This window comes from Ctenocephalides felis, unplaced genomic scaffold, assembly GCF_003426905.1.
Source record: "Ctenocephalides felis isolate EL2017-DRISC unplaced genomic scaffold, ASM342690v1 CF-g0.4_SCAFFOLD_03571, whole genome shotgun sequence".
Lineage (NCBI taxonomy): Eukaryota > Metazoa > Arthropoda > Insecta > Siphonaptera > Pulicidae > Ctenocephalides > Ctenocephalides felis.
In genome coordinates this window covers 29717014-29734878 of record NW_020539725.1, presented here as the reverse complement: position 1 = coordinate 29734878, position 17865 = coordinate 29717014, and the positions used below count along the sequence as shown (strand labels likewise).

At 28.0% G+C, this 17865-nt stretch overlaps 1 protein-coding gene across 1 annotated transcript; it reads left to right on the top strand.

Annotated features, from left to right (window-relative positions):
* The first annotated feature begins 1187 nt into the window (after positions 1–1187).
* Positions 1188–17597, top strand: LOC113385898 (putative uncharacterized protein DDB_G0292292). The gene is made up of 2 exons (XM_026623721.1): positions 1188–1256; positions 15402–17597. Exons 1-2 carry the CDS (start codon positions 1188–1190, stop codon positions 17595–17597), a joined length of 2265 nt encoding a protein of 754 aa, XP_026479506.1.
* The last annotated feature ends 268 nt before the right edge of the window (positions 17598–17865 follow it).

Below are 17865 nucleotides of genomic sequence, written 5' to 3'. Positions count from 1 at the left end.
TTTGAGAGAACGGAGCTTCCGATTTTAATGTTCCAAAAAACATTCAATTAGTAATGATTGGCAGAAGTGTTTATCTATTTCAAAACATTCAGTATTTCGTTACCGTACGGGAAGTTCCAGCAATTTGCCTTAAGGCACGATGCCAATACACCCGACTAGTTTTATTTTGAAGTATGAACTCTACTCATACATAGTCGCCAAAGTAAATGATTTACGCAAATATAGAATATAGTATTAGACTGGTATTATTTAGAATTTTAATTAGAATCTTAATCAGTTAACTGTAATTGACGATTATACTCGTCATGGAGAACTGGTAGAGATTTGTGTATTGATGAGTATAGTCGTCATGCGTGTACAGCAGTGACCAATTGCCATTTAAATTGAAGTTTTTGAAAAAGAGCAATATATTTTGAAGTATCAAGTTGTTAAAGCTAATTAACATAAATTATATATTTAACATACCTTTTAAAAAGGGTTAATATTGTTCCACATAATAATTATAATAATAAAGAGTAGTCTGCCCGAATCCCGAAGGCAGATCCATGGTATGAGAGCACCACAAAATCAATGATTTTTTTCTCTCCCTTGTTTATTATTCCCATTACCGTTTTATCACCACTAATTAATGATTATTGATCACTCTATATTCGTTTTTCTGAATTTTTCTTTCCAAACTTTTGCTTTCATGTTTCTTGGTCCTGTGCTTCGGCTTTCAGTTTTCTTTATTTCCTCTTGTTATTCTCAATTCTTTCAGTCCTTCTATTTTGCCTTTGACTACTTCATGTAGATGGCACTCTTTTTGCAGAATGGGTCCATCAAGTTTCCTTTTCTTTTCAGGATCGTTTTCAGTAGACTCCTTTATTCGCCCATTTTTCTCAGGACTTTTTTATTTGTTATCATATCAGTTCACTTTATTTTCTCTTTTCGCCTCTAGCACCACATGTCAAAACTCTAGAGATAATTCTTGTTGGCTTTTGTTAGAGTCCACTTCTTTGATCATCTGATTATTTGATATATCATATTAAATATATACAAGTTGAATATGCTTAATAAATTTACTGGATTTGAAGTAATTTTTTCAAATGATATATATTTATAGAAAAAGTAAAATTAAATGTTTCAATGATAAGTGAAATGGTACTGAACGAATATGGCATATTCAAATATTAATATAAATGCGAATAATGCCTTCTACGATGAAAGGAGTTGTAAAATCCATAAATCAATTTATAAACAGTCTATTTCTATTGCGGGTGAGTGCTCATTGGCCAACGATGGGTGCTTTTCTATCTAATTATTTGTGTTAATATTAATCGATACGGTGAATTTCATTCATCCTTATTAAGTAACAATTACAGGTGTTAACGAAATTGCCAAAGAAATTGATTTCTTTTATTGCATTTTTTGCCACATGTTGTGCGTGACGATCGACATTACATACATTCTGCGCGTGTTTCATGTTCAATCCTTTGCATCGCTTTGTACCGGCTGATACTTGAGAGAAAATTTTCTTAACGCAATGCAGTTTTATGGAAAATAGTTTTTTTTAACCTTTTATACTTATTGCTATTTGTTGTATAACAAATATTTTCAATAAACAACTGTGACCGCAAAGAAATGAATTTTACAAAATTTTTAAGTTTAGGAGTAGTCACTATTTCAATATTTACTGAATCCGAGATTTGATTCATTACTCATTATCCCAAATATACAATCTAGTTACTCAATATACTTTCAGTTATTTGTTAAATTTACAATTTAATGCAATATTAAATACAGTTTAATGGATTTTTTCCACATGAGGTAACCCTAAATGAGGCAATATTAGTATTTCAGAATTGTGCACTCTGTAGAGTTTTATAATTGACTCGTTATTGATTTTATATAGATCGTTTCAGTTACTTTAATTTCGATCATACAGAAAAACCTTATTATTATAAGTAAATATTTTTAATAATATGGTAAATTAAGTGGCAACTTTTGAAGTAGTAATAAATTATATAGAAGCAATATGCAGGACATTGCCAAGACGAGTATACTCGTTCTACTTTAAATATATTGTAACATGCTAAACAGGCTTTTGAATTAGTAAATTTTGCAAGATTTTTGGTTTTTTTGCAACACATATGATATAAATATGTAAAAAACTAAATATTACAATGCTTAATAATACAATATAAAAATACTACAAAAATAACATTTCTTATAGTGAAAAATAAAAAAATTCTATAAGCTATTGTACTGATTATTAGAACTTCAGTAATAGTACTGGAGAAGATCAGTTGTAATATTCAATACTTTAATATTACAAATCAGTTGTTTTATATTTTAAAATCTTGGAATATAAATATGTTGCAGCAATATTTTATAATGCAATTCCTCTTTATATCCTTTTGTGATACAAGATTATATTATGACATAACATGCATTTCCCAATTTAATATAAAAATCGTTTAGTATTGTTTACACAAACGAGGTTTGCATTGTTGCACATGAAAATTACATAAAATTGCAGTAAGGAATTTATATTATGTAAACCAAATAGATGTATTATCTGAACAAATTTTCAAGTAACACGAAGTCGTAAAAATTTTGCTTTATAATTTCTGCCCTAAAATCAAAGTATATTGATCTGAAGAAGAAGTAATATAATATACCCAAAGTAATTGGGTGGAAATAATTATGTATATGAAAATATAAATTTCATTTGTATAAAAATATATACAATTTATTGATTATAAAATTTCATGATATAAAAATGACAAGTCATTTTGTTTCTGTCTCAATTACCAAGCTTGCTTGATTCTACACTAGTTTAATAATTTTTGTAAAACTTTTAAAAATACTCATGGTATTCAGCATTTATTATTTATTTTTTATTATTTATATTTTATTAGATTCTTAGTTCTTTTTAGTTAAACCTTAGAATTTCGATTCTTAGAATTTTTAGTTAAACCTTTGCATACTTTTCTATTTTAATGCATTTATTATGCATTTTTTCTTAAGTTATTTTATATTTATGATGCAAAATGACTATTATTTTAAGTTATGGCATTGTGAATAAATAATGATAGATTTGCTTATTTTACGACATTTGGATTGAATTTGGTAATAGTTAACATATTAGCGACAATTATGTAGTTGCAAATAATAATTTATAGAAGTTATAAATCATGATTATTAGTAGATAACATTTTCATTTCTGACACTTAATTAACGATTAATTAGTTGTTATTGTTTCGTAACACTTTTAAAAATAATATTTTTATTAAATCTTCATATAAATTTCATTGCCAGAAGTAATTGCCCTTGTTTCATTGTGCAATTATTTAATCATTTTCACTTTTGGATGGACGTTATGAGCAATAATTGGAACATATAATATCTTTGGAATTGAATTAATTTCCTGGCATAAAATGTTGACAATAATGACAACAGGCAGTTTCTATTTGGCTTATAAGCTGTCTATCTGTCTGTCCATTGGCTTTTCTGGATATATTACTTATTTTAAAAAAGCTGGATATTAGATTTCAAACTTTGCCAATTTAACTTTTTGCACTCCATTATCGACTTGTTCGCGACATTTGAATTTAATATGAACTTTAAAAGAATTGGAGTGCAAAGGGTTAAAATCAGAAAAAATCTTGGTATACAATTGATATTGAAGCAGTCATGCAAATTTGCAATTATTTTTATAGAGGTAATATAAGAGCTTCTAAATTAGAAGTCGACGTTTATATATGTTTACAAGAAGAGGAAATAATCAAAATCTAATCAAGCCGACTCAGAATGAAGGGTCTTATTTCATACTTTATCATGTATTAGAGCACCTTCTTTCATATTTATAATAATTATATACTGAAGTAAAGAAAATACCCAATAGTAAAGAAAACAACTTTCTTGAGAATTTTATGCTCCACTCTTAATAAGTTATATGTATTAAAATATGATATATTTTATAGGTAATAATCACGTTATTACGTTTATATCATATTTCCATAACATTATATTTAGAAGAATTTTTATGGATTATGGATGTTTGGAAGTTATGCTTATCCAAGTTTGTTATTTTACTACAGTTTTCCTGTTGAATTTCGCAATTATTGTGAAAACTGAGAAGTCATTGCCTCTTATTTTCAAGGGAAACACGTACTTTGAAAATATCATAATTCTGTTTTTCATTTATCTATCGGTCATATAAATGTCATTGTATATAGAAAACGAGTCTGCAACTATTTGAAGAACATAGTCGGGTTTATCGAGAATCTGGGTCAACGGAGAGCGAAACCTTGCCCGAGGCAAGAAATTGTTTTAATAAGAAATAGTCATTTTTTGTGCATTAGTTTTAAAGTCTGTAACTTTTCCTATATTCGTATATATTTAAATTATTACTTTTAAAATTGTGATCGGGATTTTGACAAATCATGCGATTTATCGCTCTTACAAACGAAAGTGAACGTTTCTTAGCATAATGGATTCTTAAATTGATCGTGAATTTAAAAAAATAGTTCCACTTTAATAAACAAATTGTTGTGGTTATAGATTTCTAATTTATTTATTTATCTCAATAATTATTTGGGAATTAGGTATTATTCCAACTGAAAATTTTGATTTGAAATATAGAGTAGAGAAGGACTTAGAACATATAGAGTAGAGAAGGCTGTTAATTTTAAGTTAGATTCAACAGTTATATATATAACCTCTATAAAATGTTACACGTGGGTGGGGTAAAAAGGACCAACTTAACCCTGTCAAAAATGTGAACAATAAAAAATAGTAAATGAAAAATAAATTAAAGTGAAAAAAACAATTTTACAAGAGATAAATTTAAGAAATAGTTATTCCTAACTCTGCTAATTAATATTTCTGTACAAATTTTCTGATAAAGTACCAGATCTAAGTTATTTACAGTGTAATCTCTGTAAAAAATGCACCCATGAAGTTTATATCTTGAATGTAAGTTGAATAATGTAGCTATTATTTGTAAAATCCCTTTAAAATTAAAAATAAGACTTGGTTTTCCATGTCTTTTATCAAAAATGTTTCAATATTGATAAAAATAATGTTAAATAATCAGAGTCATATAAAATGAGTTTCTAGTTTTCTTCTTAAGATCTTGAAGGTTTTAATAAAATTTTTAAAAAATTATGCGCTTTTTAATCTGTGTACTTGAGAACTTTTCCAATACGTCAATTTTTTTTTATATTTTTATAACAGATTTTATCAAAGCTATAAATTTGATATTTTATATTTGATAAGCTATAAAAGCTTTTCTTTTGTTTTTTTAGTAATTGCCTGCTGTTAATTGAACCAATTTTCAGTTAATTATATATTATATAAAATTATATAAATATGTTATTTTAGAAAAAACTATTTTGTTCTAAATGCAGTTGTTTAGTGAATATTTATATGTAATGTGAATTATAGTAGGTTTATAGAATTTGTTACATAATATTAAGTAAAAATTAGAAGTCTAAATAACAACAATTATTTTAACTTACCGGCGAATTTCAAAAACTTAATTTTGATGATATGCAAAAAAGTTTGAATTAGAAAATATATAATAAAACACCATTTAAAAATATCCAAACAGTTTTCTCCATGAAATGTATATTGTTTATAAATCAAATTATCTCACAATTGAAAGTATAATAACAAACGAGCAACGAACAAATAATTAGAGTGACTTGCAATACATCATATTGCTATTGTAAATAATAGTTGTTAATCGCTCCATGTAATAAGACAGAATTAGTGTAATTACTGGTTCCTAATTTGAGTAGTTTAAATTTTTCAAGACAATGTTTGAAAGAAAAATAAATGATTGAATTAGTTTATTGAATCTTCATTAACTTTTTAAAGGTGGAATTTATGTTTTTTCCAGAGATTCCGATTTGCTATTTTTATGTTTTCTCGACGATTCAAATCATCTTAAATTGTTTGAACTATATAAGTATTTTATATTTTCGAGTAATTGATTTTTTTAGAAAAAATTGTACGAAAAAGTATATGTAATCTATCCACTCTATCCAATAAATAATGCATTTATTTCAAATAAAATTAATTATTGAAGTTTTCAATTGAACATTGAAATTGGCGTACTTATACGTGGACCAATATAAGTTAAAATTTGTTTATTTAATTTTATTAATTTTAATTAATATCTAGACGGGATGAGTTGCAATTTCTTCAGTGAGATGTAGTAATCTATGAATCTTATCTGTGTATAATTGAATCAACCAATTAAAAAATATTTAGCTTTTTTTCACAGACCTTTAATGTGGATTCTGTAAGCAATTTCAGTAATAATTTTTATTCTAAACTAAATATAAACTAAAATAATGTTATATTTTAGGTTAAATAATACGAACCATAATTTTTACTTCATAATAATTACATATAATTGTTTAAATATTGTGCAATAAAATTGACTTCATAAATAATTCATAACATTTAGAGATTTTATTTAGTTTGAGTTATTAGAGCTTGACGAAGATAATACGGAATAATATTTAATGATAAGTCAATAATATTTTAGGCAAATCTTAATAAGTTATCTGGTACTAAAATCTTTCATGTGATTTGAATAAACTTTTGATAAATGAAAAAATATTAAACAATTTGCTAACTACAATCCATGTTTTACACATACTATTGGCTATACGAATGATGAACTAATTAGATCGTTATAGATTGTACTAAATATCACTAATCTTCAACAAAATAGTGAAACTATTTTCCTAATTATTCGGATAAGTTTTTCATATAATTTTTTTTTATAGAACATTGGTCATCGAAATGATAAAAACTGTATTCATAGGATTTTCAGTAATTCCTCAGCTTGAATCCTATTAACTATTATCAAATAATCACATAAACCAATTGTTTTGTAAGACCAAATTTAGTAAATAAATTTTTGTATCTATATAAAGCATGTACACATACTTTGTGCAAAATGATTTAAAAAATCACAATATATAAAACAGGAATAAAATACATTGTGAAAGAACATAAATTATTTTATGTGGTTAATTTTGTACCAAGTCTATCACAATCACTAATAGTAATATGTTTATTTTTTCATTTTATTATTGAGTCATCATTGTATATCTATTGTTACAATTTATTTTTCAAACTTTTTACCAATATGTGTATTATTCTTCTATTTTCCGCCCATGAGATAGAAGCAATCTATCTCCCAAATATTCCTTTTTTGTAAACTATGTTATTTCTTTACCTTCTGAATATTTCTTTATCACATCATTTCAAAACTCTCCAAATAGTTCTCTTGGGATCTCTAGGATTCACACAGACTTTGACCATCATTAGAATTTTTATTTTTCATCAAATAACCACGAAGTGGAAAGTTAGTTCTGATGTTTAGGTGGTGTAAGTCAACAAACACATTTAAATATAAATACTTAGTTTTAATATTGCGATTAGGTTTCTTATGTTTTAAATGCAAGTATCGTAAAAACTTTTTACTACTAGAATTTTATGCGATAGAAAGAAATTGAATAATGAAGGGAAAATTTACAACGTTTTTGATCAATAAATTCTGATTGAAATGCGTGTTTTGACACCTAAGTCACTTTCTTTGGCAAAGCGTCAACAGGGAATAACCATAAGGAAAGGCATACAAATATAAATAAAAGACAATATATATATATATATATATATATATATATATATATATATATTGTCTATAGAAATTCAAACATTTCCATAATAGTAAAATTAGTCACGCGTTCTCAACAATGATTGATTTGTTATCGCATATATGGTTTACGAATGATTTCACAGACACGCATATCAATCACATGTGTAACAATCGCATCTTGAGTAATAAATAATATGTTACAACTACCTATTTCTGTTTTATTGACAATATAATGTGTTTGTTGACGTTTTAGCATTTAGAACTCTTCTGGAAATCGTTATTGTTAATTTCTTTTTGTTCTAACAAAAGCAAACTTAAGAGTCCTATGAGCAATTGTGATACTTTTTAACTAAATTGGCGGTCTTAGAAGGCAACCCAACGGTTGGCCTATCTATACTTCATGCATTATGATTAGAAGTTTTATAATATAGATCAGGGCTTCTTAAACTATGAGTCTCGACCCCAAATGAGGTCGCGCGGGAGAATTCTGGGGTCAAATATTATTATTTTATAACACTATGTCTTGAATTTTGTATGTTCTCAACAAATTCTCAAACTATATATTTTCATATGTATATGTATATGTATATTGTTATCAGACGAATAAATCATTTAAAAATATTACTTTATGTTTTATGTTGTGTGGGGTCGTCAAGAAACTCCCAATTATAAATGGGGTCATCAAAAAACTGGTAATCATAGATGGGGTCGCAAAGGACAAAAGTTTAAGAAACCCTGTTATAGATGATTTATTTGTGCCCCTACTCCGGAGAAATAATATGATGCCCCTATTCCGGAAAAGGACTATTTTCAATTTTAAGCATTTTATCTATATTTTCAAGTGAAAATTGAAAATACTACTGCTTGATATCTAGATGTTTGAAGCGCGTATCGATATCGAAGTTCGAACTGTGGGTTGCAAGACCAAAGCTCTTAGGGAGCGTCCATTAATCACGTGAGCGAGTTTTTGAGGATTTTTGGACCCCCCTCCCCCTTGGTAATACCTGATATTCAAAATTACCCCCCCTCTTCACCAAACATTACGATTAATTTTAGGTACGTGAAAAGACGTGGAAAGAGTACGTGAGAAGTGAAAATTTTTGATTTTTTTAAAAATGTTTAATGTTTTTAAGAAAATTAGTTAAAAAATAGATACACGTGATATCTTACTATACCCCTCCCTCTCCCACGTGATAATTCGTGATTTTTTGTAAAACTCCCCCTTCTCCTAAAAACTTTACGTGATTAATGGACGCACCCTTACCGCAGATCTGCATATAAGCCCTAAGAAGAATAATAAACTTTTAATACTTTTTTGACTACCACTTAAAATAAAATGCCTAGTCTAGGAAATCTTAACTTTCTGTTAACATAAACATAGATGAATAGATATAAACTTAAAAGAGAGTGTTAATTATTAGTTCATATTTGTTTTAAATACCATTTTTATTTACTCTTAGTTTTACCCTTAATCATTCAACGCTTTCTTTGTGATTGGCTAAATCTGGGTAGTAAGACAATTATCAATAGATCTCTTCTTGATTAATTCGATTATTTCTAGACATCGGGACATTCATACAGCTTTATTAAGGGCAAAATTTCAATAACAACTCAATGATTTTTTTCAAACTCCAATCTTGAATCAATCAATTAAAATTCTGGTTCAATAAATATGTTGATCATAGGTCAATTTTTTGTCTAAAGTAAGACAACTTGCTATCAGTAAAGTAAAAGTATATTAACATTATTTTAATTCACTCACTACTAAAGTATAAATTTCAAAAAGAAAATTCGCTTACAAATGGATACTAAAGAATCTTTATGAACTCCCATATCTTAGTTCTAAATAGAACATCTATCAATTCATTTAAAACTTGATTCACCGGATATCTAGAACAAATTATAAAATGTGAAAATCAACGTAATAACTTTGTTCGAAACTGATACGAATTCACATATACATACAATGTAGAATCTCATAAACTTATTGTATTGTATTTAACATAAACGAACAATTAACAAAGATCAATGGCCTATTACAAAACTTGTGTGAAATATTACATATATGTTGCAAAAATACTTTTACCCGCATATTTTTCATTCCGGGAAAGTTCGTGCGATAATATACATAAAAGGTTCCGCAACTGATATGTTATTACAGGTGTCGATTAGCACGTTTTATAGTGCAATTTACAAAGATAATTGTTAACATGATCTATAAAATTGAGTATATTGTGACATAATTATGTTTTTTGATATATTTACTATTGCTGCTTTCATATGTGATTACGAGATGTTCTTGAGTAGTGTCTTTTGCATTTAGTATTTTTTGTTCTAAATTTTTAACACATATTATTTTGCAATACCTGGATACTAATTAATAATAATAGCAATAATACAATATAAATTATCCCTCATAGTATATTGTACTTGTTCCTAGCCCACATAGTATTTTTACTTTATTGTAAGCTCATAATATCGCATAAGACGTGTCTTTGATTTGGTGTCTGGGAATTTGTCTTAACGGAGTTTTACTAAAGCTAGAAATGTTTGAATGTTGAGAAGTTTTGCACTGTTTGTATATATCACTAACAATAAGTTATATATTTTTTTGCCTGGCTAGCATAAAGGCAACGCACGCAGATGTTGCTATAGCGAAAATAAGACTAATGTATAAGGCTCAAATTGCTTCCTTGTGGTACTCCTGATTAAATCATGTTTTCATATGTTTTATTTTTTTGGGACTTTCGAATTGTCTTAAATATTATGGACGGTTTACTTGCTTGAATTTCATAATAATTAAATTCGTAGTATTCTGTTTTAAAAGTAATAAAAATGCACAAGTTTGATTTATATATTAACTATCAATTTATCTTTTTGTCCATTATGATTTCGGACTAATTTTTATCCGATTTCATTTATACCTAATTTTTCAATAAAATCAGATCTAGTTTTATTTAGTTGGTATTTTGAGCATAGTACACTACTTATATTTAATTTAAACTATCTATATTAAAAAAATAAAAAAATCACAATTTTTCAAAATGGAGTTCATAGTTCTGAGATAAGTGTAACTTCATTATCACGTGTTTTGGATCAAACCTCGTTTTGTGGATTTTGAAGCAGGAGTGATATCAGTTTTTAAGTACAGATGGCCATCTAGGGGACCATTATTAAACCATCATCAACCATCTGCATTCTTTTTCTTCCCAATCCTTTTAGTCCTTTTGTCTGACCTTCCACAACGTCGTGTAGAAGGCACTGTTTTTGCAGAATGGGTCCGATCCAGTTTCCTTTTCTTCGTCCATTCTTCTCAGCATTTTTTCATCTTATTAAAAGTAAAAATAGTAAAAAAATGTGATTGAACTTCTAATTGCACTTAAACAAGGTTGTTCTTTTTATAATTTAAAAGTAATTTCATACTAAATTGGAATATGATTATTATCGTATACGTGAACAAATAGATTTATATTCATTAACATAAATCCTTATAATACGTTATAACAATAAGTGACAGGTTTGTGACAAGCAAATTAAGCTCATTTCCTTTCTATATTTCTATAACTGGAGATGTGTTTAAAATACTACTCTATAGAATGCTATTGTATTTTATCTCAACATAACCAGAATCATTTTACTTACAAAATGTCAAAACGGGACATGTCTAAACATACGAATTGTTTTCACTTTCTATACCATCATCATCACAATAAGTAGACACATGAAGATGTTAGAGTTTATTCTTATGTAAAAAATAACATAGTGCATTGTCTGAAGAATAAAAGGTCGTTTAAATACAATCTGTGCTGATATAATCAGAAGATTTTTAATAGACATAATTACAATCGTAATTAGCAATTTGAGAAATGAGAATGCGAAACCTAGTACGATTGTTGAGTGATGACACTAAATAGTTTTAGAGATGAGAAGAAAACATCATTTGCGAATAAAACTTTTTATATATATTTTGTCATTAGGCCATGCACTTAATTGATTAATGATATTAATGATATATATATATATATATAATAAATTATAATTATCAAATGTTGTTACAGCAATGCTTCACAGTAACGATTATTAAAGATTGATTAGAATAAATATATATAATAGTTGTAATATTGTTTATCTTTGATGAAGAAATGTTGAGGTTAATTTCAACAAAATAAATTAATTCAAGCATACACATGCAATATAAATTTTATAAATATAGGATTAAATTTATACCAAAGATTTTTATAGTTTTTTTAAAACCGATAATGATTTATTACCAACATTTATAATATCAATTTTGTTTACATATATATGGGATACGCAACATAGTTTTTTTAAAAAAAATCATTTTTGGTACGTGAAGGTCCAGCAATTTGCTTTAAGCAATTTGTCATACAACAACTAGTTGAATTTTCCTTTTATTATTTCCTTGTAGCTTTTTTTAAAAAAAACTTAACAATCAGGTTTCCATAAAACTTCTGACAGTTTTTTCTGTTAAAACAATTATTTTCTCCTTGTTTTAAAAGGACTCCTAAAGGTTATCGCCATTCTCTCGGATGTGAACTCATCTTCTTGTTCAGTTGAAAAGAATATCCAATTCCGTTTGATCTCATGGAACAAGTTACTTTCTAACTGGAAGTTTGACCTATGCATCTTTGGTTAGTTAGTGAAAGGTATCCGTTATTCTTTGAACGGGATTCAAATTTACCTGTAATGATACACCTACCGGCATAATATTAACTATTCCTTATATTCATACAATGATGGTAGTCTATTACAACATCGAAGAATAGTATAGCTCGTAATGTTCGTTGCATAAATATTTTTTTGCTTTGTCATCGGAAATTCTTAGTAAAATATATTTTGAGATCTGTCAATATCTTATCTAACTGATAGAATGATTCAATTATAATAAACTTTGGAGTTTCTAATAAAAAGATGACGGTAGGTAGCTATCATATTTGAAATTGTCCGTCTTCGAAAATAATTCTTCAAAGAGAATGATATATCTAAATAATATATAAATTTTCCTCAAAACTTCTTAAACCATGTTTTAAAATAATATATAATTGTTTCGATAATTTGAGAAAATAATAGTCATGCTAATTCTTCATAAGTTACATTGCAAAACATTAGTTTCATCAGTACATCCTGGTCCGGATTTAAAAATGTAAAAACCACTCTAATGATTAGTCAATTGGAAAGTGCATTGACTAATTAACGGAAACATCGATTCAGTTGACAGTCGAAGCTTGAATTTTTCGCAATATTTTCTTACTAAATAAAATGAATTGATTTCAGAAAACTATTTGATACAAATCATTTGAGACTCGTGATTTAGATTCATGTAATAATCTGCCAGAATTTACGTTTCGGTGAGAATGTTTTATATTTCTCATAATGTTATTTATATTTTGAAAATAAATTATAGAACTCATACAATATTTAGGGGCTCAAGTAGGTATCCCAACCGGTACAAGAAGCACTACATTTACGCTTTGGTGTCACCATATTTCATATATGTTTATCAATTGGGTTGCATGAAAAATTTAAAAAAAAAGTTGCATAATTTGTTACTTGTATGTAATATTATTAAAATTGAATGATTTGCATTTTTCTGTTTACAACTGTTGACAGGTTACCCACCATTGTTATTAAACTTGATGATGATGGGTCAAGTGAAAGTGCTTGAACTTCGGTGCTAATGAAATATTGCATCATAATATCTAATATTAGTATTTTTTTCATTGGCCTCTATATTATGTATATATGTTAATTGACACGAATTTATAAATTATATAATATAATGCATTTCTGTTTTGCAACTGTGTATTGTATTTGATATTTATATATAATTAGAAACATTTTCTGCGCATAAATATATAAATAATTAAAATTTAAATAATTGATAACTAATTTGAATTACATAATTATAAGCATTCGTATGCTTGTGGTTTACATTGGACTAATGATGACTTTTTTCTATATGGATTACCATATACAATTGTTACAAATTTACAATATATTTAATCTATTACTAATTTCAATACGAATTAGACTCTGGTTGAAAGTGGCATTTTGCCTCAAGGCAAGTTGCAAAAACTTCCCAACAGCTGTAATAATTAACTTCAAAATTCGAGTTTACATATTTAGATAAAATTTTCAACTGTTTATTTCGAAAATCATGTTTTCGCTTTCAATTAAATTTCAGTCAAAACATTGCGATTACTTAATTGATATCTTTTTATCAAACAAATTTATATTATTTGTAATTATATTAATTATAGTGAACAGACACGTCCTTAAATTGTAGCCTATCATTCTAAATTTTAATTAACTCAACCAATTTTCGTATGACACTGTAGTGCATAAACATTATCGCAATGTTAACTTTCATGAAAAACGTAGATTTTTTTTTTGAAAAAACTTAATAATTTATTTTGTAAAATATATTAAGTATCTGCTCTGAGAAAATAACTTATTTTGACTATAATATTTTTTCTATATGGACTATAATATTTTTTCAAATTTTGATGAATTTTTAAAATTAATCGACTTGTCGTAGGCCCGTAATATTTGTTATGATCTATAAGACCATGATATCTATCACCAAAAAAGTTTCATAAAAATCGACAAAACATTTTTTTTCAACGGTTAATTACAAGAAAACGGCACAATCGATCTTCACCAAAAACTAATCAGTTCGATTTCCAATCAATATATTTCAGTTTCCGATACTTTAACATTTTCTAATATGTATTTATAAGAATTATATCTGCATTACAAAGATAAAATTAATTATTTAAAGTATATAAGTGAGCTTCAGAACTTTAGCCAAAATAAAAATCAAAATATGAATTATTTTCGATATACAAAAAAAATCATTTATTAGTTTATCACTTCTTTTGTAAACTATCTACTTATTTATTCTATATTCTAATACTGGATTTTTTCTTCACTGATTTCTGTTTTTGTACTCTAGACTTATTTCAAAATTGTTCATTTTTTCAATTTCTTGTTTCACCACTTTTTTGATACAATTTCTTTGCCAACATTAAATTTTAAGACATTCTGAAGGGTATACTTCTCGTTTCTAGTCCAAAAACAGCAATGCTCTGTTAGTAGTCTTCTTTTACTTGTAAAAACCGCTGTCACGTATAATGATTAACTTCTTCAGAAAAATTAGTTCAAATTTTTTGTTAAGATATTGATTTAATTAGTACTGAAAAATTGTTAAGCCGATTTTTACATGTTTACTCATATCAACTTTGGTAGTTATCTTTATTGTTTTTGAATTTCTTTCATTGATCTAGCCTTTTCTGAAAATGTGAAATAATGCATCTTTTTCTGTAGAACTAGTACCTAATTTGTTTCGAACTTTCAAAACTTGTTTTTTTTTTAAATTATTATCAAAAAATATTAATTCAATTTTTACATACAATTTATTATGCAAACTACCGAGTGAGGTATATTGTCTTTAAATTATTCCAGGTTTCTCTAAGAAATTGTCAACGAATTTTCTTATTATTAATTCTTATTATTCCCTATAAGTGCTCTGGTGTTGCTACGCGAATATTATGTTGTAAATCCAATAAAAAACTAAAACTTTTTAAACAAATGACCAAAGCATAAAGTGCACTAAGAATTTAAAAATAAAGATAGATAATCAATAATAAATACATAATATACTTATAATCGAAATATGATTATATTTGATAGTTAACACTAATTTAATCCATTCCAGAAACCGATAAATTATCTCTGCCTCATACTGCCGATTATAACTTTCGCCTCGATCATCGAAGGCCGTTCTTATCCAGAAAGTGTTTCACCATTGCACAGGCGATTGGCCCGCAACGAAGTTTACGCCGTCAACGCATTGACCTACGACGACATCCCAGATGGTTTGAGATCAGAATTTTCCGATGACGACGTAAATGACACAGTCGAAGAAGTCCAAAGACTCCTTGCCGAAGATCCTTCACTGCCTCGATTAACAAGAACGGAAATTCTTGCACTGTTTGATAATGTCACACGTGCTGAAAAAGTGGAGAAGCAAGTTGTACCAACTACAAAAATTGATTTAGTTCCTACAACGGCATTTCCTACTTTTGAAAACCTGGACAAACGTGGAACGGTCCACAAAAAACTTGATAAATTGACGGAATATCCCAAGAATGATGATAGTGACGAAAAGATCATTTTGGAAACATTTGGAATTGTTGACAGAAATATCAAGAAGACTAATAAAAAGGTGAATGAGGCGAATACACGCGTAGTGTTATTAGACGAGAATAAAAATAACGATAATATCTCACGTGATGAAGTAACATCTATTCCTGAAACTACAGATAATAAAGGCGTATACGTTGTTTTACCAGACAGTACAAAACCGACTGAGCAATCTACCTCTGCATATGTTCAGAATAGTAACGATTTTGAAAGTTATGAGAGTCATAACGAAGAATTGAATCCTGTCAATAGCAACAGTAACAATTATAATATTCCACAAGAGTCTGATGACTACATCACCGAATTTACAGATATTACTAAAAATAATGTAAAACAGACAACACCGAAAGCACAAGAAGTGCCTACTACAAATAAAGACGACCAATTTCATATAGATATTGAAAAATTATCTGATCTTACCAGCAGTTCGTTCGAGGATAAGAAAACTGGGGATGAACTCAATATTAATGTCAATTTAGGAATCAGAGGCGTCATGAAGAATCAGGATCAAGTTAGAATTATTGCACCAGTCTCTGGACGAGGAAGTATTAGATATTATGATGCTGCCCCTGATACTAGACATAGTAATCATAAATATTCGGATGAAGATAAGTTTGAAGATTCGACGACTATTAGAAATTCACCGGTATATGTTACTTCAACTGTGAAATCTAAACCTCAGATCGAATCCACAGGCAGACCATTTTCTGTCCCAACTATCAACCCAGACAACTATGTCAGATTCAAACCAGTCTTATATAAATCAAGTCCGCCCACACCTAAAAAAACAATTGTAGAACATGTTGAAGAAATTATTACAGTAACACCGCAACCAATAACAGAATTGCCAAAAACATCGTTTACCACACAATCATTCGAAAAATTGGTCGTAGCCAGTGTGAGGCCAGAGACGTATGCGAAATTCCGACCATTACCTAAAGTTGATCCAAATTTGTCTAAAGACATGCAAAGTTTTCTTTCTGATTTTGGCTTGCTACCAAAATCGCCTTTATCCCAGAATCGTGTAAATCGTAAACTGATTAGTACTACTACTACTACTACTACTACTACTACTCCTGCTCCACGCAAGCCAACAAATAAAAATGTTTTCAGCCCGGCAAATACAACAAGAATAAGTTTGGAAAAACTAACTCAACTGTTAGAAGCTGTAAAACAATTAGAAAATATCAATACCACATTAACTAACGAGGATTTAGATTCTATAGCTGACAAATTGGAAGCCCTAGGTATAGGAAGTAGAGATCGTTCTAAATTATCATCAGGACCAAATCCACTTTCTGACAGGTACAATGTAGATTGGAATAAAAATGAAATAAAGCGCCAGCAACCTAATAGCACCGAAGAAATATTTAAAGTTGATCTATTAAACAATAATAAATCTGGCGATCAACTGAGCGAACAATCTGAGAGTGAACCAAAAGTTGTCAATTCTACGCCTACCACAACGACAACTACTACGACAACAGCAAAACCAGACCTCTTGGCTTTAGAAGAATCATTTGGTGCTCCTATCGATCCTTCGACAATAGACGAAGAGTTACCACCACCAAGGAAGAATGGATTATATTTCCTTGCAGACTGGAATTCATTCCTTGAAGTCGGAGAGGATGGAAAAGACAAAGTTGTAATTAGATTTGATCCTAAGGTAGGCGACCCAAGCCGTTTTATACCAGTTACGGTACCTTGATTTATGGAAAACTTTTTGTTAATATTACATTATAAGCAAAATGATATTTAAAAAGTATTTATTGTTGAGTAAGATATTTATATTAAATATTGTAATTACCATTTTTGAAGAAAAAATTAATTACGACTAGAATAGCAATTAAATTACTAGTTTAAATGCCTTAGTTTTATATAATGTATATACAAATTTGTAATATAAATCAATTTCATCAAACAATTTTACTTGTGTGTTACTGCGATAATTAGGCTTATTATTTTTAGTAAACAAT

Coding starts and splice junctions, on each gene's coding strand:
- LOC113385898 (XM_026623721.1), top strand. CDS start 1,188: ATGCCTTCTACGATGAAAGGAGTTGTAAAATCCATAAATCAATTTATA. Junction 1,257..15,401: donor ACAGTCTATTTCTATTGCGG/GTGAGTGCTCAT, acceptor AATCCATTCCAG/AAACCGATAAATTATCTCTG.